This window comes from Eretmochelys imbricata, chromosome 7 (assembly GCF_965152235.1).
Source record: "Eretmochelys imbricata isolate rEreImb1 chromosome 7, rEreImb1.hap1, whole genome shotgun sequence".
NCBI classification, from domain to species: domain Eukaryota; kingdom Metazoa; phylum Chordata; order Testudines; family Cheloniidae; genus Eretmochelys; species Eretmochelys imbricata.
The window spans coordinates 46,547,793-46,571,863 of NC_135578.1; the positions used below are offsets into that span (position 1 = coordinate 46,547,793).

A 24,071-nucleotide genomic window follows, 5' to 3' on the forward strand; every position below is an offset into this window, starting at 1 on the left:
CATCTCTGGTGCCAGCCTGGGTCTTCCCACTAGCACTACATGTGACGTAATAACAACCCTGGGCCAGGCCGTGATTCCTGCCGTGCTACCAGCAGGCAGTGCCAACCCCACGCTGGGTTGGTGGGAAGGCTGGCTAAGCAGGGGCATGGCCTAGCAGGAGACAGGGAGATGGGGTTTGATTCCTGGCTGTGCTGCTGCGTCAGTGGCTTATTAATTCCCTGTGCCTTGGTTTCCCCAGCTGCAAATTCAGGATAATGGTCTTTAGTTATAATGGTTCTTCTTATCTCACTGAGGTGTTGGAGGATTATTCTTTATGCTCGTAATTCATTAACGAGCATAAAGAATAATCTACCCATCCCTTGCCAACGTTATCCCCTCTCTATCTGGGCTGCATTTCTCTGAGTCTCTCTAGTCTCTGGGTATCAGATAGCCTTTGCTAGGCACTGTGTAAAGGTTATTACGGGTACATTAGCTCGGGATCATTAGCAGCAGTTCTGCTGTTACTTTAGTTCAGTGCAATCTCACCCGTCCTTGCTAGTTACCCTGCCCCTGACTGGGGCCTGTTCTGAGTCTCGGATTCCAGAGCCTCCTTCCTTTCCTCAGGACTGCTTGGCTGTTGGGCCTCATCAGGGATCCGGAGATGTCCCTGCTCCCAGTTCTGCAATCAGGGCCCCTGCAGGGGTGGTTCGAAGGACGGTATCGTCTCCAGCGCCCATGCCCTGCCAGAGGCTAAGGCTCGCGCTGCCTCCACCACCCATGCCCTGCCTGGGGCAGAGGTTCCGCAGCCCCGGCTTCATTCCTTCTGCCCTGCCCATTTCTTTAAAGCCAGTCGTGCCATCTGCATTTGCTGCTGGCCCAGCCGGCCAGCCCACTCCAGCTGGACATGACACTGGGGTGGTGGGGGAAATGTCCTGGGGTAACTATAATGGTTGCTGTGGCTTTGTGGGGCTGAGGCCTTGGAGGGGAGGCAATCAGGCAGCAAGTTTCCTGCCCTGCTGGCCCTAGGCTGGAGGGGTCTCAGGCTGCCCTGGGAGCTGATGAGTCAGTGCAGGGCCCAGGGCTGGCCCTGCCATCCAGTTAGAGCAGCCAGAGGGAGCCACTCTCATGCGGTGTGGTGAGGGCTGGTGATGGGCTCTGTAAAGCCCACGGTGGCCTTATTAGAATCCTGGAAGGTGGGTGGGCACAACCCACCCACGTCTAAAGGCCCCGCCTTCCCCAGCCTTGCGGGAGGGACCACTGGACCCAAGAACCAACTGAATACAGGGGACAACTAATGAATAACAGGGTCAGGAGGGAAGGTAACAGGTTCAAAACTAGGGATCCGGAGGGGGACACCAAGCAGAGAACCACGGACAGCACCCATTGCTCCTCAAAGCTGTCTAGGGAGCCAGTGGACGCCCAGAGGGACTTTGCCCAGATGTGTGAGACCAGGGAAGAGCGGAAATAGGCCCCACAGTTGCAGAGCACCCCCCCATCTAGTATCTTCCTCCTGGTGTTGAAAATAGCCACTTTGGCCAGGGCCAGAGGAGGTTGATGATGAGGTCTCGTGACTTCGTGGGGCCACGGACAGGGTGTGCGAATATAAACAGGTGGGGAAAAAGTGCAACCAGAACTTCAACAGGAGGTTCTGGAGGCTCCGGAATAGGGGCTGCAACCTGGTGCATTCAAGATAAGGGTTCATGTGCCAGGGTTTCCCCTCATGCCGCTGGAGGGGCAGATGGTGGGGATGGGGGTGAACTGCTCCAGGTACACACCTGTGCTCAAGGCTCCATGGAGGAGCTGCCAACCAATATCCCCAGCTAGTCGTGGGACCAGGGTGGAATAGAGGCTGGCCCACTGGGGTTCCTCACCCTCCACAGGTGGTAAATAGTCCCACCAGGTGGTATCAGGGCAGTACACAAGGGTGAGGAAGTGAAATGTGTGGAGCACGAGTGTGTACAGTTGTTTCCTTGGCACGGATTGTGGAAGGGAGAGAGCCGGGAGGGCTTGCGGGACAGGGGCCCGATGAAAAGGCCTGGGATGAGGGGTGGGTGGGGAGCACCCTCTCGCAGTACCTGCTCAAGGGCAACCCGAGAGGTGGGCGACAAGGCTGCCCCCACCTTCTGGAACACGCACAGGGAGGTCAGGAGGGTGGAGAGCCCCATGCACTGACTGAGCGCTTGGGGATCCACCCAGTCCCCCCCGTCATAGTCCAGGAGGTCTCTGATTCTGGTGGTTTCTGTCAGGATCAGCCTCTGGCGCACTGACTTTGCCACCTGCACATGAAGGTAGGGGATATGTACCCGGGGCTCTGCGAGGAGGTCCACTCCCTCGTTGGCCACAACGGACCTGGTTGCTGAGAACAGCTTCCAGGTTTGGAGGAGGTCATGGTAGAAGACCGACAGCTCGGAGAGGTCTCGCAGAAGTCCCCTCCAGCCCACAGTGGCAGTGAGAGGCTGGCTGGGCAAGTTCCTCAAGGTTTGTCCCGCTCACAATAATCTAAATCCGATAGCAAGGAGAATCCAAACTGGCTGCGGTCATCTTGCTTGGTCCATGGTTGTTTCACGTTACCGCTAAAGTGCTGGCACAGTTTAGCATTTACAACTGGCCTGCTCCACACATGGGTTTCATACCCGGATCACTCTTTCCCTTAGGGGTGAGATTTCTTGCCCAGAAAGTTATGCCAGTACAGCCTTTAGTGTGGACGCGTTATACTGGCATACAGGGGGGCCTTATCCCAGTATAGGTGATTGCCCCTTCATGTATGCACCGTTGTATTGGCATCACTACCTCCACATGAGGGGGTTGTATTGCTTAAACTATCCCAATACTGTTAAAGGCAACACCCTTTGTGTGTAGACAAGTCCGCATGAGTGTTTACAGCATTAGAAGTAGAGAGCAGTGAAGCCTGCTGCCAGCTCCTTGCATTCAAGCATGTGAGGGAAGAGGGTTCAGGTTGGAGAGAAGAAGGAAGAGGTGGGGAGGGAAAAAGAGAAGCTGCAGGATGAGGAGAGATGCAGGAATGAGGGAGAAAAGTGGGGTATAGAGGAGAAAGAAAAGCTAATTGGAGAGAAATCCTAGAACCAAAGGGTTAGAAGGGACTGCAAGGGTCATCTGGTTTAACCCCCTGCCAAGACGCAGGATTTGCTGTGGCTAAGCCATCAAATCCTGGGAGATCCATCATTTTCATTTCACAAAGACCCAGGAAGGGCATTTGGGTCAGCTTCTGTTCTCCGCTCGTGTTTGCTGTCCTGCTGCTGCTCTTTCCTGCCCCTAGTGGGTGCATGGCTGCAAAAGAGAAGAGCTACCTGGAAAAGGCTCCCATCCATTTTTAACCAGGAAATTTGAAAAAAATTAGTTAAAAAAAAATTCCCTACAAAAAATGTTCCTTTATTTGGTGGAAAATGGATGTGTTTTCAGGTTTCAAAACCTGCTTTTGTCAACGTGTTCAGCGTTCGGGGAAGGCTTTGGCTTTTCAGAAACCAAATGATGTTTTTTAAAAACTGAAATATTCTGCTTGGAAGATTTTCAGCTGAGAGCTTCTTGCTTGTGGGCTGGGAAGGAAAATGTTGATTGAAAATCCTGCAAAAAATGTTCATTTTGGTCAAGAAGCCATTTTTCCTTTTAAAGCCATTTTTCAACCTCCTCTACAGCTCGGTGACTTGGTGGCTAGTTGTTCCATTGCACCTGCATCCACCCCACTTGTGGGTGCAAATCCCAGTTTGTCTACACACACCCCCTCACCGTGGGGGTGTTATGGTTTTACCCATCCCTGGGTGAGTCACTGGCAGCAGGCACTGAACCTAGGATTTCTGGATCTTAAAGCCTATATTGAGTGAACTGAAGGACCCAGTCCTCTTAGCCAAGGTTGTTGCAGGCTACTTGACCTCTCTCTATCTGTGGCCCAGCCACTGCTAGAGGGGGACAGAGCACCACACAAAGTGGGGGTGCAACCACTGCACCTTCCTTTGAAAACTTGCTCCAGTATCTCCCAACAAGATCACCTCTTGGAAGTACAGTATCCAACTGAAGACAAGGCAAGGGTAGCACCTGGGCTCTGGACGGTTCGGCTGGCTGGTGTTCCCTTTGTGCTATAGAACGTGGCAACACGCCCAGCTCCTGGGAGGAGTCTGCGCCAGGAGGGTTGGGAGGGAGCCGGTGGAGAGCTGCCTGTTTGCAAGTTGTAAACATTTATTATTGACGAGCCTTGTAGGGAAAATGTGTAAACAGCAAGGAGTGCGAAAGGCGTGTGATTGGGGGTGAGCTGAGCAGGTGTTTGCAACTCGGAGTGCATGCAAACAAACAGCACAGCAAATGGGGAGGTGTGAAGTTTGAGGAAGGCAGAGACTCCACTCCTAGCTGAGCGCAGGATTCCCTTGGGATTGTCTGTGTGCACATAATATCTCTAGGAGAAGGGCAAGCAGGGCCAAAGGCTCAGTTCACTGCATTGTCTGCTGCACAGGTGTAATAGATCGTCATGTATTAGGCTTAGCACTCAAACAGTGTTTCTCATGCATGGATCTCAAAGCACTTTGCAAAGGAGGCTGAGTATGATGGGAGTATGACTATACAGATGGGTAAACTGAGGCACAGTCACTACTCTTCTTCTGGAGTGTATGGTGTGGAGGGGTGCTGGATAAAAGCATTGCCCATGAGTTAAAGAAGTCAGCATAGGTACCAGGAAGCTGGGCATCTAAATGAAGAGAATAGAGCAGGTTGGCACTGAATGTTTAGATGCCACCCCTCTGACAACTGTCCTGGGAGAGATTCATAGATGCTAACGCCAGAAGGGACTATGTGATCATCTAGTCTGACCTCCTGCCTGGCACAGGCCAGAGACCTGCCCCAAAATAACCCCTAGAGCAGAGCTTCTAGAGAAACCTCCAATCTCGACTGAAAAACCTGCCCTGCCCCTTGGTTAATTACCCTCACTGTTAAAAACTTACACCTTATTTCCAGTCTGAATGTATCTAGCTTCAGTTTCCAGCTATTAGATCATGTTCTACCTTTCTCTGCTAGATTGAAGAGCCCATCATCGCATAGTTGTTCCCCATGTAGGTACCATGCTAGGCTGACCTTCTGGGGTACATCTGCATTGCAATCTGAGGTGTGACAATAGCATCTCTCAACATACCCAAGCTAGCTGTGATCTAGGTAGCTCCAGTGACAGTGAAGCTGTGCCAGCATGGTTTGGACACCCGGGGTGGGTACTTCAGTAGCATGCAGCTTCACTGATGATGTTCCAGTAACTGGATCAAAGCTAGCTCGGGGATGTCTACACACGCTGCAGTTGCATCTCGGAGTGCATTGAGGGTATACCATAGACAGTCTGAGTCCTCTAGATCCCACCTCCCAACCCATCTTTCTGATTCCCACTGGCACAGGGTGAAGGCGTTTGTGGCCACAGGCCAGCTCCTGCCACGGAAATGGGCATTTCATAGAATCATAGAAGATTAGGGTTGGAAGAGACCTCAGAAGGTCATCTAGTCCAACCCCCTGCTCAAAGCAGGACCAACACCAACTAAATCATCCCAGCCAGGGCTTTATGAAGCCTGACCTTAAAAACCTCTAAGGATGGAGATTCCACCACCGCCCTAGGTAACCCGTTCCAGTGCTTCACCACCCTCCTAGTGAAATAGTGTTTCCTAGACCTCCCCCCACTGCAACTTGAGAGCATTGCTCTTTGTTCTGTCATCTGCCACCACTGAGAACAGCCGAGCTCCATCCTCTTTGGAACCCCCTTTCAGGTATTTGAAGGCTGCTGTCAAATCCACCCTCACTCTTCTCTTCTGTCTAAGTAACCCCAATTCCCTCAGCCTCTCCTCATAAGTCATGTGCCCCAGCCCCCCAGTCATTTTCGATGCCCTCTGCTGGACTCTCTCCAATTTATCCATATCCTTTCTGTAGTGGGGGGCCCAACACTGGCCACAGTACTCCAGATGAGGCCTCACCAGTGCTGAATAGAGGGGAATGATCACGTCCCTCGATCTGCTGGCAATGCCCCTACTTATGCAGCCCAATATGCTCTTTGTGGTCAGCGCTCCTACCCTCTCCCGTCCAGGGCTGGCCTTGGAGAAAGGGAGGGCTGGTGAAAGCAAGAGACAGGCTAGGGAGCCAGGGGGAGGGGGAGAGCTGGGTTTTGGCTGTGTCAGTGCTCTGAGCCGTGTGCTGCGCTTTCCTCTGGCGGTGTGTGATGGTGCTGGGAGCTGACAGGAACGGACCTGCTGTTCTCCGCTGGAATCTCACTGGTGGGCAACAGCCCCCGCACACACACAAACAACCCAAACGGAGTGTTCTGTCCAACGAACTGAGTGGCCGTGACACACACCGGGGCCAGAGCAGGTGGTCTGTGGGGCTAGGGAGTCGTGGCTTCCCCCAGGCGCGCTGTGGGAACTTTGCAGTGGTTCTATGCATTCAGACGGCAAGAGCCCAGACAGAGTGGGAAACCAGCAGTGGTCTGAGAGCTAGGAAGGGAGGATGAGCCCTGCTGTACCATGGGGAACACAGGCATGGCCTAACCAGAGGGTACCTAGAAGCCCAATGGCTTGTATGTGTATTATAGTTGCACCAGGAAGTCCCTTCTGAGATCAGCCCCTGCCCCAAGGAGCTTACAGTCTGAACAGGCAAAGCGTTGCTGGGGAAACTGAGGCACAGAGGGGAAGGAACTTGCCCGCGCTCACACAGCACAGCAGTGGCAGAGCCAGGACCAGAAGCCAGGTCTCCTGACTCCCATAGTCAAGCATTCAAATGCTAGACTGTAACACAGACACCGAGCGAGCGAGAGGAAGCAGTGGGGAGGGAGTGAGCAGTGAAGGGCTCCCCATGAATAATGCATATGATGAATTTACCCTCTTCTCCTGCTTGAGGAATCCCCGTGAGCAAATATCATTGCCTTGCATTCATTTTTTGCTTGAAGTTATTCAGTAGTGAGGTTTTTTTTGGTTGGTTTTGTTTGTGGGTTTCTTTGGTTTTTTGCAAGCTCCCTTTACGTGGGAGGGCTAGTAAGGGCGAGGTCTCTGAGTGCATGGGCTGGCTGCAGGTAGAATGCACCCCATTGCGGAGCGCTGGGACAAGGACAAGGCACTGCTCAAGCCCTGAAAATAAGGCTTACGAGGGAGTGAAGTGGGGTCCAGACCTTGTGCTGGGCCTGTGGATTTCCTCCATTTCAGCTGAGCTGAGTGCTGTGAATGGACAGATGTCACATGGTATCACTTCTGTCGCCTGATTGGATGTATACCTCTGGCATGTGAACACGCATGCATGTGTGACATTAACGTTCATCATTCCTACCAATGACACTTGGCTGCAGGGATCTATGGGCGGGGAATGGTCTCACCGCCCCAGGTGAAGTCAATCCATTGAAACACTGCATTGGATTGCAGTGTCTGATCCTGACATGCTCCGACCAGGGGAGCCTTCACCAGCCCTAGACGAATGAGCCCTGGCATAGAACTTTTCCTACTGAAGCCACCGGCAAACCTCCCATTAACGTCTGTGGAGGTGAGATCAGAGCTAACAGAGAGACCAATGACGGTGCCTCATTCTGGTCTGCACAAGGCGAATAATTATCTAACTAATTTAATTCGACTTGGGCAGCAGTGGTGTCAACTTTTCAAAATGAAAAATGGCCTTTTGTTCAAAATTAATTTGTGGGTTTTTGCAAGAACACTTTTTTTGTTCCAAATTTTGTTTTTTCAGCAAATGGACTTCTTTATTTTTGGGTTTTAGTGAAAATGAGGGGCAATATATTTACCAAACCCCAAACAATTGTTGGTTTTAACATTTTCATGGGAAAAAACAAACATCTGGGAAAATAATTTTCACAAAAAGCGGGGGGTGGGGGGGGGAGGGAGAAGGGGGGATTCCAGGCATCTGTCAAAACCGTCCACAGAAATCCTTGTCATGGCGCGACCCAGCTCTGCCAGTCACTCACCATTAGCCATTCAAAATGGATGGATTCTGACAAGGGCAACACAGAGGTAGCCCAGCAGCCAGGCTCTGATATACTGGAAGCTTCCTTCCAGCGTTAGAAACTTGCTGGTAGAGCTGGACAAAATCTGGAAATCATTTCCTGGAAATATTTATTTGAATTTGTAACTGAATTAGCTTCAGCCATTTTGGGTCTGCTTGTTTTCCATGAACATTTCAGCCACTGAGTCTGACCAACTATGAGTGTGCAAGGGGGCTGTTGATCCCGTACTGAGATTTAGTGGGTTTTTCTTGGTTGGCCCTCTCCCAATACCAGGAGAAAGGGGAAGGGCTGATAAGAAATCAGGATTGTAGGGCTGACAGGTCCCCAGGCCATCAGGAAGAAGCCAGCGCTCTAGTCAGCTGGATTGACTGATGAGGTGAGTCAAGAGCTCAGGGCCTGTCCTCCATGTGAGCTGAGGCTGCCAGGGCAGCAGCCGGAGAAGCATCAGTGTAACAGTGGTGGGTTGAGTTTCCTGTTCTCATGTGCGCTGGTCTAGGGAGAGAGGGAGAGATGGCCCCTTTCCCAAAGTCTGTTGAGAGACCCTCAAGTACCAGATCCAGAGGGGGACGTGGCCTGACAGGAGGCCAGAACAAAGGTGGCACATGGGTTCTGGCACCCAGAGTCCAAACACATAGAATCATAGAATCTCAGGGTTGGAAGGGACCTCAGGAGGTCATCTAGTCCAACCCCCTGCTCAAAGAAGGACCAATCCCCAATTAAATCATCCCAGCCAGGGCTTTGTCAAGCCTGACCTTAAAAACTTCTAAGGAAGGAGATTCCACCACCTCCCTAGGTAACGCATTCCAGTGTTTCACCACCCTCCTAGTGAAAAAGTTTTTCCTAATATCCAACCTAAACCTCCCCCACTGCAACTTGAGACCATTACTCCTTGTCCTGTCATCTTCTACCACTGAGAATAGTCTAGAACCATCCTCTTTGGAACCACCTCTCAGGTAGTTGAAAGCAGCTATCAAATCCCCCCTCATTCTTCTCTTCTGCAGACTAAACAATCCCAGTTCCCTCAGCCTCTCCTCATAAGTCATGTGTTCCAGACCCCTAATAATTTTTGTTGCCCTTTGCTGGACTCTCTCCAATTTATCCACATCCTTCTTGTAGTGTGGGGCCCAAAACTGGACACAGTACTCCAGATGAGGCCTCACCAATGTCGAATAGAGGGGAACGATCACGTCCCTCGATCTGCTGGCTATGCCCCTGCTTATACATCCCAAAATGCCATTGGCCATCTTGGCAACAAGGGCACACTGATGACTCATATCCAGCTTCTCGTCCACTGTCACCCCTAGGTCCTTTTCTGCAGAACTGCTGCCTAGCCATTCGGTCCCTAGTCTGTAGCGGTGCATTGGATTCTTCCGTCCTAAGTGCAGGACCCTGCACTTATCCTTGTTGAACCTCATCAGATTTCTTTTGGCCCAATCCTCCAATTTGGCTAGGTCCCCCTGTATTCTATCCCTACCTGCCACTGTATCTACCATCCTGGGGTCATGCCTCCGGCAGCACGTCCAGGTCCAGGAACGAGACCCCAGACTCATGAACTTTTTGTAAAGTCCAGACTGATGCACAGAAGCTTGTCCAAGCTGTTTGCTGAGCTGTGCAGGATTCATTAATCCCCAAGGAAATGGTTTTGGTGTAAATACATTGTATATGTGGCTACGTGAGTATGGGTTAAAAGGGTGACAAGTGAGTTGGGAGTATCCTGGTGTAGGGGACCCTTGTTCCTGCCCAGAGTTCTCCACGGAGAGACTGAGGTAAACACCTAGGAACTCCTGGACTCAGTCCTCCCTGTTCAGTCCTCTTTAGATGGGGCAGGGAGGGAAAGTCAAGGTGGGCAGGTACGGGGGTGCAGTGAATCAGGGCAGGGACTCAGATCCTGTCATGGTTTGATTCAGTTGGGGTATGGTGTGTCATGCCGTCTGGAGTAGCTCGTGAGCTTGAGTGCCTACCACAGAGCAGACTGTCAAAAGCAGAGCCGACACCCCAAGCTGGTGGTATGTTCTAGAATTAGATTTCACCAACCCAGTACCAAATGAAAACTCCCAACGTCCTGCAATAGTCTTATAATGAAGTCACAGCCAATCCCCTAGGCACTCCAGTCTACCTTGCCAACCAGGCAGGCTGGACACTGATAAATAGTCACACCCAAAATCACAAAATATTCAGGTTGCACCCAGTCCCAAGAGACCAGTCACTCACCCAGGTCAATTTCTAGCCCAGATCTCACACCAAAGACAACGCTGCTAGATACAGGGGTGTACACAATGTAAACATGGGCTGGGACAGTCTAATAGGATATGGCTAAGTGAAAACAAGGCATGCAGTTTCTCATTAGTTTTCATGAAGTTTGTTAAATATATCAGAATGTATTTGGTGTTCAATCACTTTGATCTAGACTAATACACGGGTGAGTTGTCCTGGTTTCCAGCAGTGAGTTTGTTGGGTCTTAGCCTGGGCCCTGGGCAGCTCTGGCACTTGGCTTACCAGTGTCCCTAGAGAAATAACCCTATGACAGTGGGACAAATCCTAAGCTTGTAGGTGTGCGTGTGCATGTAATCTCTCTCTCTTTCTCTCTCACACACACACACAGAGAACTAGGTTAAAAGAACATTGGTACGGTTGCAAAGTCAAGCCCTGGAAAGTTAGCAAATGCATGAATGAAGGTTGCCAGTGCAACTTGAATTCAGCTTCCTTGTGTGTATACATTATGCTACAACTTTAATGACATGATCACATACTGTTTTTCCCCCACCAGACCCCTGCCTCATTCAGGGCTCAGAATAGAGCAGGGGTAGTGAATTATTTTTTGTTACGGTCCAAATTTCTTGGTCAAGGTCCAGACTCCAGAGAAAATAATAATAAAAAAATCAATAATGATGATAAGAAGTAAATAAAAAGATTTTGGGGTCCATTCAAAAGCGTCTGGTGGTCCGGATTTGGCCTGCAGTCCACCTATTGACAACCCCTGGATTAGAGGGTGCTCACTGAATGAGCAGTTGTTTCATATTTTTTCTCTCCTCGTTGTTCAGTGTGGCCCCTGCCTTATTGACTGCACACTGTTCAGACACTGCTCTGAAGCCAGCATTATGGGTCATCTCATGGGCTGTGCTGGGGTGCTCATCACTGAGGTCGTTGTAAAGATTCATTAAGAGGAGGGGGTATTGTTCCCATTTTACAGATGGGGAACTGAGTCACACAGAGAGATTAAGGTCATAAGTATCTACTAATGTTGGGTGACGAGAGGCCGAGGGGCTGATTTTTTCAGAGTTCTCTGTGGTATTCAGCGCTTCTGGAGTGAGAAGCACACAGTGACCGTGTGTGAACTGCTTGATTCAAGTGACTTGCTCAGCATCACACAGGAACTCTGTGGCAGAGGCAGGGTTAGAATTCAGTTCTCCAGGGCAACAGTCACACACCTTAACAATGAGCCCCTCCTTTCTCTCCCTGCAGTCCTCTGTCTGATTCAGTATGCACCTTCAGACTTCCGCGACGGACCGTTTCCTTCACTGCACAACTCTCATTCACCCGCAGTGAGGTCCAGGCACTAGTATTGCTAGCCTCTAAGTGGACCAGCACTGGGACCTCTTGCCAGTGGGTTTCCCAGACACTTGCTGTCAGCAGACGAATGGTGGGACTCAGGGTTCCTGGGTTTCATTCCAGGCTCCAGAGGGCAGTGTTCTCTAGTCGTCACAGATTCTTCTACTTGTTCCTCACCAAGCTTGACCCCTTCGGCCCTGTCCCCTCAGCTTGTCTTTTATCCCAGTCCTGTATCTTCCCCACCCTGGCTCCTCATTCCAGTCTCACCTAGGCAGTCCCAGTCTCCATTCCTCAAGCTTCTCCTCTCAGTCCAAGTCACCCTACCCCTCTCCCAATCTCCCACCCCTAACCCCAGTCTGCTTGCCCAGCTGGTCTCAGTTCCTCCATCCAGGCTCATCAGCTGATCTGTCTCTCTCCTTCCCCACTTGGCCTCCAGTCCCAGCCTCCTTCCACAAGTTCCTCATCCGATCTGTTTAAATTTCTCTGCCACACCCCTGTGACAAAGCGGGAATGTTCTTAATGGTTTCTCTGAATCCTGTGTGGGTGCCTCAGTTTCCCCTAGGCATTTCTTAAGTATCTAGGTGGTGGGATAAGGGTGTGTGATTGTTGCAGAGCCCTAGAGGGCAGGTGTGTGCAGGGGTCTGCACAGAGGATGGCCACACCCTGTCTCCTGGCAACTGATGGCCTGGGCCCCTCTCCTCTGCAACCTCTGCAAAGGTGCCAACTGAAGGTGTTGGAGAATAAAGAGACCAGGTGACCTCCTGGCCCGGGAAAGACACAAAGGCTGGAGGAGGAGCCAGGGGGAGACTGGGGGAGACGGCTGGAGAGAGTTTCAGTTGGGAGCTGGCTGGGGAAATGGAGGGAGGGCCAGATGGGCCTCTGGCCTCCCTGCCCCCCGAAGATGGACCTGACTGAGGGGTCCTGGTCTCTGTACCTACAAGCTCTGTGTTAGACCGTGTTCCTGTTGTCTAATAAACCTTCTGTTTTACTGGCTGGCTGAGAGTCACGTCTGATTGTGGAGTTGGGGTGCAGGGCCCTCTGGCTTCCCCAAGAGCCCCGCCGGGGCAGACTGGCTGTGGGAAGCACACGGTGTGGAAGGGGATGCTGAATGCTCCGAGGTCAGACCCAGGAAGGTGGATGCCATGTGAGCCGCTTGCCCTGGAGACAGTCTGCTCACAGAGAGGAGGCTCCCCCAGAAAAAAAAAAGGAGAAGGCTTTTTTTTAAGGCTTATCAATTGGCCAAATCTGGGTGCATTCTCACCGAGATGGCGAAAGGCACATCCGTGATGCAAAGGCCACCACTCCGCCGAATGTCAACTCCCTGCTCTAAAGGGTGGGATGCTAAAGCGTCTCAAAGAAAAGGGCATCAGGATTTTTGCAACCTGGGTAGAACCATGTATTTGCTCTAGCCTCATTCTCAGAAATGGCTGGACTGGTTTTTGCTGATGTTGGCACGGGAAATTTCAGCCCAAATGATTGAAGTTTGGCAAAGAGGTAACTGAAAACAGGGTTTTATAATAGGAAGGCTCAGGCAACCCTTACTATATAGGTGGATAGCCTCTCATGAGACTATTTGGGACAGCCAAATGTTAAATTCCCATGTGGAAAGTCTTGTCCCAAAGTGCTTGCATTCGTCCATCGTGAGGAGAGGACCAACACCACATGACTGACTTGAGCAACAGCAAGCAAGAGAGCTGGAGTCTCAAATGTTTATTGCCGTCGGCCCATAGTGTAAATGGAGATGCAACAGGCCGAGTAAGTGGGAACAATTAATATGTCCAAGGAAGGCACTTTAACCAAAGTGGGAGTGAGGGGAGATGGGGGCGGCTCCCACCCCAGCGACAGATGCCAAGGAAGCACATGTGTAGGATCCTTTGGCTCATCTGCTCTGCATCACCCAAATTATACCCTCCACCATGCTGTTCTCACTTCAGGGGCTTGATGTGTTGGATTTAGATAATTGCAGCCAGCTCCTGCTGGCTGCCTTCCAGACAGCATTTAACACTCACAACGACTGGATCAGGCGCTATAGGCTTCCAGCCTCGTAGGGGGGGAACAATTAAACCCACTAATCAATAGCTCGCGTCACCTTTCACTTCCCGCATCTGTTTCCTTTCCAGGTACTGAAACACTGTAATTCCTCCTGCCCGCCTCCCCTGAAGCTTCCAAGTTGCGCGGCTGGCGTTTTCGGGCAGCGCCTTGAGCAGGATTTGCAGGGACACCAGGACATCCCGAGAGGGAAATCCCGCTGCTCCAGGCCTGGGGTGGGCTGTAGGCCCTTATGTGGGTGGAGGGAGATCCAGGTGGATGCAGTGTGCATGGCTGGCTCTCTGGTGGTGGTTATTCGGCCATGCGGTTCTCAGGTTTTAATCGTTCCGTTTGTGTTCAAATGATCTGGGGAAGCGACACAGCAAAAATGGCTGGTATTCGGGGTGTTAAATATATTCGGCCACATTTTCTGTTATGATCTGACCCCTTTTGCACTGCTCAGGTTGCATGGAGGGGCCAGATTCTGGCAATAAGTTAGCATCTGCGAATTACCCTGATGGAGTGGGGGATGCCTCTCAGGCATAAATACCATGGAACTGATTGCTGCACCAGCCATCCTGCAAGCCCAGCATAGGGGGACGAGCGTGTGAATACACTGACTGGGGGAGGGGTTCTGATGGAACTCTGTTCCCCTCCGTTCTTAGGGACCAAAGTGCCGTGAGTTAGAGCCAGCCTTAGACAGTGCTGACTTCCTCCAGGATCAGCGCAGACCAGCCTGCAGGATCAGGGAGCCAGACCCCAGCTCCTTGATGTCCCTCACCACTCTGCTGGCCCATGATGTATATTTTTAGGGATGAAATTTGGGAGGGGGGGCCGGAGGGGCAATTGTGCTGCAAGCTGGAATTTTGTTGTTATTTTTCCCGAGGAGTGCTACTGTTGAAATCAGCGTCAGATGTGACCAGGTTGACATCCCTTCTCAGTGTCATCGGCAGGGTGGGTGACACGGTGTCGTGTTCAGGACCGACACTAACTTTGAAATGCTAACATTTGTGCATGGTGGCAGGAAGTCGCTGGACTCCCAGTGGAGCTAGCAGTCAGTGCTCCATGGGCAGCCGAACAAGGGCTATCGGAAAGCTGAAAGGCTAGCCTAAAAATATCTGAGCAGCTGGCTTTCCGATCAGCTGGTGGGGCAATGGCAAAGGGCTCCGGGTGGTGATGGCCAGCGATGGGAGGTGGGTGGAATATTTGAAATCAGGTTGTTTGGGGGTTAATCCTAATTTTGGTCCCTGGAAGGAAAATAGACATGTGTTTAACCAGATTTAAAGAGACACTGGAACTTGAAAGCGCATCATGACTTCGAAGTCGTTTCCAACACTACCGAGTGTTTCTGCCAGTCACTGTGGTTTGAGGATCCCTCTTTCCTGGTCTGACCCTTTTCTCTCCTTTGCTGCTGTGGGCAAGAGCTGCACAAGAGATAGGAGAAATGGAGACTAGGCCCAATTGTGAGTCCTCTCTCAAACTGAGCCGCACCTTTTGCTGCCATGGAAGTCCTGAGGCAAAAGCTTCTGCTCCAGCCCCTCCACACTGAGTAAAAGGGCCAGAGTGGGGTGAAAAGGCTCTGAAAGCCCCAGTCCGACCCCTGGGAGGATTCCCTGGCACAGGCCCTGGGGCATGCAGCTGTGAAGCTGTCCTCTGAGGACTCTCATGCAAGACCATGCAGGCTGGAGGCAGATGGGGCATGTCCAGGGCAGGGCCATGGTGCACGTAATGTGAAGACACTGAGCTGCAGTGCAGCCATAGGGCAGACTTGGGAGACTGCCTTAATTTAGGCCCCCCGAGCTGTCTAAATTATGCTGGGGCATCTGCAAGCCCCAGAGCAGCCCAGGATTGGGAGAGCACAGAGATAGCTTAGAGCCACCTTACTTGCCTGCCCTTGGGCTCAGGGTTCTGTGCTGAGCTGTGAAAAGACGCAGCCCGGAATCACACCCAGTGGGAGTACGGCTGTGCCAATCTGGCCCTAAATGACGCTGTGACACACAAAATGCTGCCAGTAAACAAACTGCAAACACCGAGACGTTTGTTCTCTAATCTGCTTCAATTACAGTGATCAGAGGAGTCACTTGTTCCAACAGTCGGCAAAAAAAAATGTAAGCAGCTCTGTAGGGCCAGATTCCCAGCTGATTACCCATTTGAAGCTGATGGCATCCCATTCCCCCTCGAAGCCTTAATTTTTGTGCCGATGGCTAACACAGCAGTGAGTTTAGGAAGTTGTGTGTTCATATTCTCTATTGGGACCATTAGACAAATCAGAAGCAGCAAACTGATGCCACGCGCAATGCCAAGGATACAGACCAAAAAAATTATAAAAGCAAGTGGAAGGGAGACTAGATTGCTCAAAGGAAGGGAATGGAACACAGCCCTTTGGCTGACTGTCCTAACAAGATGGAAAGTCATTGCAGCATTAGGAGATCAGGAGAGACTTTAGGAGACGCTCATGTCATCTGCCTCCTTGCCCTCCACGTATAATTGAAGTGATGACCACTTGTCCACACTGGTTTTGTCCCGGATCTGCTTCTGAACTGCATTAGACACAACCGTAGAAATGTGATTAACAGAATTGTCCCTGGTTGTTACGCTCACCAACAGTGTGTCCTGAGATCAGAAACGTACCATTGACTTGTCTTTAGCACCTTCCAAGGGAGACCTCCCCTCTCACAGCCTTAGACCCACATCTGGGATAGTCTGGAGGCCTAATGTGTAAAAAGAGACTCATCCAAGCCAATGGAAGGCTTTGTATTGAGTTCAGTGGGCTTGGGCTGAAGACCCGTGAAAGAAAGTCTGTAGAGGCTGTTGTACCTTCTGTTCAGCTCGGAGCAGGTAGCTGGGCAGAGGGGGAGGGGTGTGGCCTGTTGTAGGACTAGGGAAATAATCATACATACAGCAACATAAGATCAGCTGGCTCAGGGCCAGGAGTTAACAATAGCTCTTCATGGGGAGAGTGTGACAGTCAGACGGGCAGCAGAGGAGCTGTAATTAAGCAGCTTTGCTGAAGGGAAAGGTCAGAGTTCCTTTATATGGTAACTTCCTTCACGCTCCCCCCTCCCCCCCGCATTAGTGTGGTTAATAGGAAAGATATCCAACTCCCTTGAGGTTTCCTAAACCTCCTGCCACTGGCATCCAGCCTGGCGCAGAGACTGATGCTAATGTGGCTCCTGGAGCCGTAAGAAGAGCTGGCTCATCCTTGATTGGTTTAGAAAGCCCCTGGGTCTCAGCCAGAGGTCAGGGGTCTATTACAGGAGCAAGGAGCTTCTGTGGCCTGCGATGTGCAGGAGGTCAGACTAGATGATCATGAATGGTCCCTTCTGACCTTAGCCTAGGAGTCTGTAGGTTGTGCGTTTGGCTGTTCAGACTGCACCTGTCCCCTTGGCCTGGCTCTGGTAGTCACTTCACGTGCTGCTGTGAACGCTGCCTCCATTGGGACTGGCTTGAGCATCTATCCCCAGCCAGCCTGATCCCACGCCTGGTTCGATGCCATCAGCAGCAGCTTACATCCTGCTTCCTTGCTGCAGTTCGCTGCAGGCTGTGGTTTTGGCCTCCCCTCCCAGCAGGCTCTTGGCAGTGCAGTTTTTGCCTTTCCATTCTGAGCAAGTCAGTTACTTAGCGCCATACAAAAGTGCCCTCAAAAATATCCGGAGTAGAAAGCGCCCTGGTGGATGGTGACCGGAAAGCCATTGGCAGCCAATGGCTCTTTGGGTGATGAGTTGGGGTTCTCAGTCTAGGTCCGAATGGGCAGCTGTTCGCCTCACTAGACTCCCCGTTGCAACTGGTTCTGGTGGACCCTCTTAGAGAGGCCAAGGCCAAGGAGATGGATCAGTGATGAGGCACGTTGGAGGAACTATCTGAGGGGAGCGTGTGCTGCTGCAATAGGTAGACACACGGTCTGTGTTCCACTTCTTACCACTAACCACAGGACCTAATCATGTCCCCCATTTACACTCATGGAACTCCACTTACTTCAGAGAGTTTCCCATGGCAGAAAGCCTCTGGAACAAGGGGATCAAGCCCATGGTTCACCTAGCCCACTGTCCTATCCCTGAGAGGGACCGGTAGCAGCTGCTGCAGAGGAAGGTGTAATTTGTTTCCAGAAAAGAGCGGGCGACATTGCTCCTCTCTTTTCATCCTTCCTCCCCCATCCATCTGTTTGGCTGTATGCAGGGAGCTCCTGGTTATGCTAATAGAACCTATGAGCGTATCAAGGAAGGAACACGTGTTTGAATAATACCCATTGCGGGGCACTGGCGCAGATTTTAAAGGGGGACTTTAAATGGGAAAACAAAACTCTCTTGTTGTTCAGGAAAAGACAAGTAATCTCTAAGGAGACTTCAGTTATTGCCAAAAAATCCCTATCTGTTGCAAATGGCTTTCATTCCCTAGCCCCGTACTTGTTTGTGCACAGAGAAAGAGTTGTTTTTTTAATTTAAAAAAGGCTTAATTTGGAAGGGGGAAAATCTGTTTAAAATTAGAAGAAGGGGGAAAAAAAGAAAAGCTAACCAACAAACTGTGTTGCTCAAGGGTGGAGGACACAATGCCCGCTGTTGGCTACGGAGGGGAAAATGCCTGTTAAAAAAGCCTCAAGAAACCTCCCACTTGATTTAGTCTCAAATAATTTGTTTGAAACAAAGAATTAATGTATTTGTTGGAATGTGTCATTTGTGCCATAGGAAGACGCCATGTGCCAGGTGCCACCTCCTTCCCATGCTCCCCTTCCCCCGGCGGTTACACTGCCCACAGTCACCGTTTTCACCAGGCCTCCTTCTGCCTGCACAGCACCGGGGGAATTTGCTGCAGCCGCCTGATACAAGCACAGGGCTCTAAGTCAGTGACCTTAAGAGCACCCCGGTGCCAGATGGCAAGGGGCCCCCTGCTATTTAACAGTAAAACTCAGCTGGCCTGACCGGCTCAATACACCTCAGACTCTGTGTATTAAAAGGTGGCTTGTAATACGTCATTTGAAAAGTAGTAACAAGCTGGTCTTTAATATCGCTGTGAAATGTATGTAACAAGGCTGTACGTGGACTTACAGATATGCTCTCAGATTTGTCTTTTGGAGTCCCAAGGAGGCCAGCTAGGTCTTTTACAGAGAAAGGAAAATGGCCAATGCCTCTTGGGTTCAATTGGAAATCATGCTAGGTGTGGCCCAGAGTAATGGGCTCTTCATTGGCAGGAAGATCATTTATATTGTAAAACCATAGGAGACCGCAAAAAGTAACATGGTGTGGGCTCCCTTGGTGGACAGTAGACATGGAAAGTGAGTCCCCAGGAAGGCTCCCTGACTTCAAAAACAAAGAGAAACTTTGAGGGTATAAGGAACTGCTGAAAGACATTGGGGGTAACCACCACTTACGGGACAAAGGGGGAACAGCACCTTCTGAGTTCAGGAAAAGTGGACTTCTTGGGCTGGGAAGCAGGAGTCGTTGGAAATGGATCATAGGTGAGAAACATGCTTAGACAAAGACTGTAACTTGCTGAAATTAAGCTTAAGTCAGTAGAAAGCAGGCTTGGGTCGGTTTTCCTTGTCCCCATGCCTGTCTCTTCTGTTTTCCTGAGGATCCCTTCAATCTCTGTTCCTTGTTAATAAACTTATTCGTGCTTTATTACAAACCCATCTCAGGGCTGTGTACTAAACTGAAGGGTAAGATCCTCAGCCAAACTACCAGGCTGGTGTGTGCTCTGCCTCTTTGGAAGCAGTGAACTTGAGAACTTCTGGGAGGGTCCGGTGAGAAGGGCTGGGCACAGCAGGGGAGACTCGGGACTGGAAGGGCTGTTGGGGTAACCGGGCTGGGGGAAGCCATTGTGCTCTGAGCCAAAGCTGCACAGCACAGAAGCACCTGGGGTTACAGGGCGGGTGGGGACACAGCCCCTCACTGGTCTGGGTGCCCCCACAAAGCCCATGCACCTCTCCTGCCAGGGGCTGTTCAAGGGTAGGTCGGAGGTGTGCTGTCAGGATAGGAGGTGCAGATAGTTCATTCCTACATGGTGGCTATTCCCTCGTGCAGCAGCTACCTCCCCTTCATCCTGGCACCGGGCTTTGTGCTGGTTTAGAGAGGAATTCACCCTCATGGCTCCTTTGACGTGAGTGGGTTTGTGCTGGTGCGATGAGATCAGAATCAGGCCCCTCTGAGATTTTGCTTGAGTGGGGGCTGAGCAGTGAGCCCAGGGGTTGGCCCCACTGAAGTGAATGCTGATTCAATACAGTCCCTCAGCAGCCCCCTTCATCCCTGCCCCCTATGCAAACTTGGCAAGTGCTGGCAGCCATGTGGGTGAATTCCCCTCTGTGCTATGGAGGGCTACACATCTCTCTAATCTAATCCCTATTTTAACAATGCTAACACACAGGTGAGGCAGACTAGTCTCCAGATATGCATTCGTCAGTGTTCACTGTGGCCTAGGGGCCTTGGCATGAGCTGGCACCTGGCCTGCCAGAGTCACAGTGGGTGGGGAATGGAAGGATCTTTTACAGCCTGAGGCTGCCATCCTGGTGCGAGCCAGGCCTTCCCTGTCTCTGCTTTGGGCTGTGCCCAGCTGTGAAATTGACTAGGAGTGGTGAGAAATGAGAAGCAAGAGGCAACGTTGACGCTTTGCTGTCTCTTTGCTTTCGGCCCGCTTTACGTCTCTCCCCTGAAGGGCTGGTGGCTCCTTCCTTCTAGTTCCTGACAGTGGGTCAGTCAAATTGGTTCTGATCGTTTCTGTAAGTCGCTCCTTGGCTATAAACAGAAACACTTTCTTCTTAATGCAGTTTTAATTCTAGAATTGAACAATTATTAGATCATTGTCCCCTATTGAGCTGTTGCCTCTTCTCTGCTAACGGAATCAATCGAACAGGTATTCACCACATGTGTAGGTGTATTCAGAACATGTGTAGTGAGGGGGGGACTCGGATATGCTCTGCATGTCTGTACCCCTGCCAGGCAGAGCCCAGGCATGTACGAATCCATACACACACAAAAGCCATGTGTGTATGGATTAACACACCCGCACAGATCCCCACAGACCACACGCATGTGCATGTGTGAAGCTGCACTCTCGCAAATCTGTATATGTATGTAGTCAAGCGTATGTATGAAGAAAGAGCCACGTGCATTGAGAATCTGCACACTCCCGCAAATCCGCACGTTTACAGGCACACACAGACAAAAACCACACATATCTGAATTCACAGTCGTACCAAACCACAGCTGTATATGCATCCCTCGATGCACACACACCACACACGAATATAATACTCACCCGTCCCCCGCCCCAAAATCCCATACACAGGCTCACTTGGCCCTCATGTGCCTGTCACAAGATCACTGACACAGTACACATATATATATATACACACACACACACATGGGAAAACACCAAATATCTCTGCTCAGAAACCGTGGCTTCCGTTCTGTGTGATCGCTCCCCCTTGGACTCTCTGCGGCAGCTTCCACACAAAGATCTTTCTATGCTTTGTAGCACAGTCGACCAACTGACTAAACTACGCAGATAGAAGCATAAGGCTAATTGGCTCTGATCCAGCCATGGGTACATCTAGACCAGTGTCCTGTCTCTCAGGGGGGGCAGCCCCAGATATAGCAGAGGAAGATATGAGAACCCTGCAGTAGCCGATGTGGGATAATCTACTCCCCATCTAGGTCTGATCCTGGTCTCTAACAGCTAGAGATTGGCTTAAACCCTGAAGGACGCGGTTTACCATCCCTCTAAAATCGTTATCGTACTAAATCATTAATGGGCATGCACGGAGGAGACTAAAAGCAGAGCTACATGTACATGCTGCACACCCTGGCGTCCAAGCACGGCAACCACACGTGTGCTTTTTGGCACACATGCACCCACACACAAGCCAATATGTCCCAGCATGCAGCCCTGCCCACACCTGCCTGTGCGCTCCCCTTCGGACCCGACAAAAGGCGTGCTGGCTCTAATGTACTCACACGCACAGCTGCTCTCACGCACGCGCTTCTGGTCACTGGTACACACACACTCAGACAGCCCTGCACAACAAATACACCCATCATGCGCGCACACCTGCGCCTATTCCTAGACGTACGCACATCCGTGTGGGAGTATGGCTGTACCCGCAGGAACGTGCACCGCCCAGCTAAAGATCTGGAAGGGAGACTGATTAATGCACAATCCGTCTGGAGGCCAGTCTGCGCGCTCCCACATCCTCTTGGCTCTGATCTCACCCCCTTCCCCTCCCTGCAGAAAGCTGGGGAATGCTCCTGTCTGGGGAAGGGCAGGGTCCATGTCACAGCACCCAAGGGAATGTCTGCTCTGGTGGGCAGGAGGGGGGCGCAAGTCTCCTAGGGCAGGTTTCAGCCCCAACTGCTGCTGCCCCTGCCCATCCAGGAGCCTCTAAAGAGAGAATGAAACGCGAGGCCCAGTGGGGAGGGAGAATCTCAGAGCCTGACAGTCTGGGGCCAGCAGCCAGTATTCCTGGAGCCCTCCTGATGAGGCTGAGCAGAGGTGGCTTCTCCTGGGGTGGGGTCATGGGTGGGTGGGTCACTGGGGAGGTGAGGATGGCCTCGGCGGGAGGCGGGTGAAATAGAGAATGAGGAACAGCGATGGAGAAAGGAGGAAAGTGTCTGACCCAGAGGGTGAGGGAGTGCAGGGGGGCAGCCAAGCAGACACCTACCTGGCCCAGGGCTGCCTTGCGCAGCGGGGCTCCACCTGGGCGCCGGGTGGATATTCCTGAGCGCCTCCGGCATCTCGGCCCTGCCCACACGCGCTCTGGAACAGTGGAGCAGGTGTAGATGGCACAGGCTGTCAGTGCCCAGCTGAGGGACCCATTCCAGGCCCGGTTCCTGGACAGTGACCGTCTGGCCAATCCCAGGGCACATGCGGCTGTCCCAGCAACAGCCCCGGTAATTGAAATGCGGTGAGATGCTGGTGTAGAGTTGCCCCAAAGTAGGTAGCGTTGGGACCAGTGGTGGTATCCAAGGCCCTGGGGTGGGAGTGTGACCCCCCACTGCCCATCCTGCTGTCACAGCCCTAGGGCAGGCCCCTAGCAGCTCTTTCCTCCAGATGTCTGACTGTCGATCTGCTCCCTCTGCCCCTACAGGTGCTGAGCGCTTGTCCTCCTCCCCGGGCAATGGGTCCCCACTGACCTCCGTGATATAACCTCCCAGCTCCAGCTCAGCCACCTGTTGCCAATGCTCACATGCCAGAGGCCATCGCTTTGACCAGTGCTGCCTGGTGGCTCTTTCCACTCCCCAGGGGCAGGGCCATGGGGCTCTCCGTCCCCCTGTGGCTTTGGCTGCTCCATGCCACCACATGCCTCGCCAGCAGCCCGAACCCCAGCTACAGCACAGTGGCCAAGAAGGAGATCAGCACGGAAGGGGACCTGGTCATTGGGGGGCTGTTCCCGGTGCACGAGAAAGGCATCTCCAACGAGGAGTGCGGCAAGATCAATGAGCACCGAGGGATCCAGCGCCTCGAGGCCATGCTCTTCGCCTTGGATGAGATCAACAAAGACCAGCGCATCCTGCCGGGGATCACACTGGGGGCCCACATCCTGGACACCTGCTCCAAGGACACCTACGCCCTGGAGCAGTCTCTGGATTTTGTCCGCGCCTCCCTGACCCGAGTGGATGGCTCCGAACACATCTGCCCTGACGGCTCCTACGCCATTCATGATGACGTTCCCATGGCAATCACTGGAGTCATCGGGGGCTCATACAGTGACGTCTCCATCCAGGTACTCTGTGCACAGTGGGCAAGCTGGGGCCATGGGGATTAGAACGAGAGGGCATTGAAGCCCAGGCCACTGGAAGTAGGATCTAAGGTGACCTCTGTATGGCCAGTCTGAATCTAGCTCTGGTTGGCAGGGAGTGAATGTCATGACACTCGGCTGGCTATGTGGTATGCTACACTATGTGCAATGAGTTTGGGGGGATCTCAATCCAGATCCTAGCCACCAGGTGCTTGTATCACAAGAGCTGGTGCTCTCTGGCATAGTCTCAGTAGCGAGGCCATGGGCTAGATACCTCTTGGAGACCTAGCTGGTGGTCGCTCCAGGTCGGATTTGAAAGGGTGGGATGAGGCAGGTGTGAGGTGCAGCCATTCCTTCTGTACCTGTTTGGGGGATAAGCAGGAGTCTGAGCATATGGGTGTGACCCCCACATCACCGTCCCAGGGAATGAGCGCATGGGTGTCACCCCTGCCCACCCCCAAGGAGTGAGCGTATCTGGCTTAACCCTACCCCTGTGTCCTCCACACACACCCCCCACCTGGATCAGCCCCACACCTGGCTCTCTCATTGCCCCGGCATATGCTGATTTCATTATTGCCCACTTTACCAGTTAGAAGCTAGCCTCCTCCTGCCCCAGTGCGGGTTTGCCCCAGTTCCCATGCGTGCACACCCATGCCACTCACCACCCTCCTGCCCGTACACTGGAAAGCACTGTACACATCGCAGGGAAAGAGCCACAGACATTCCTCGGTGACACCGTGCTGGCTTGGGGCCTGTCAGTTTAGCTGCAGCCTTTCCGGCCTTTTAGGAACCTAAAATGTCTCTTTGCTTGTGGGG

At 52.0% G+C, this 24,071-nt stretch overlaps 1 protein-coding gene across 1 annotated transcript in view; it reads left to right on the top strand.

Moving 5' to 3' along the window:
- Positions 1-22,703: 22,703 nt before the first annotated feature.
- Positions 22,704-24,071, top strand: part of GRM2 (glutamate metabotropic receptor 2) — a 36,866-nt gene continuing 35,498 nt past the window's right edge. The window contains exon 1 of the mRNA XM_077821595.1: positions 22,704-23,240. Within this exon, the coding sequence (XP_077677721.1) occupies positions 22,704-23,240 (537 nt within the window). The remainder of the gene's footprint in view (positions 23,241-24,071) is intronic.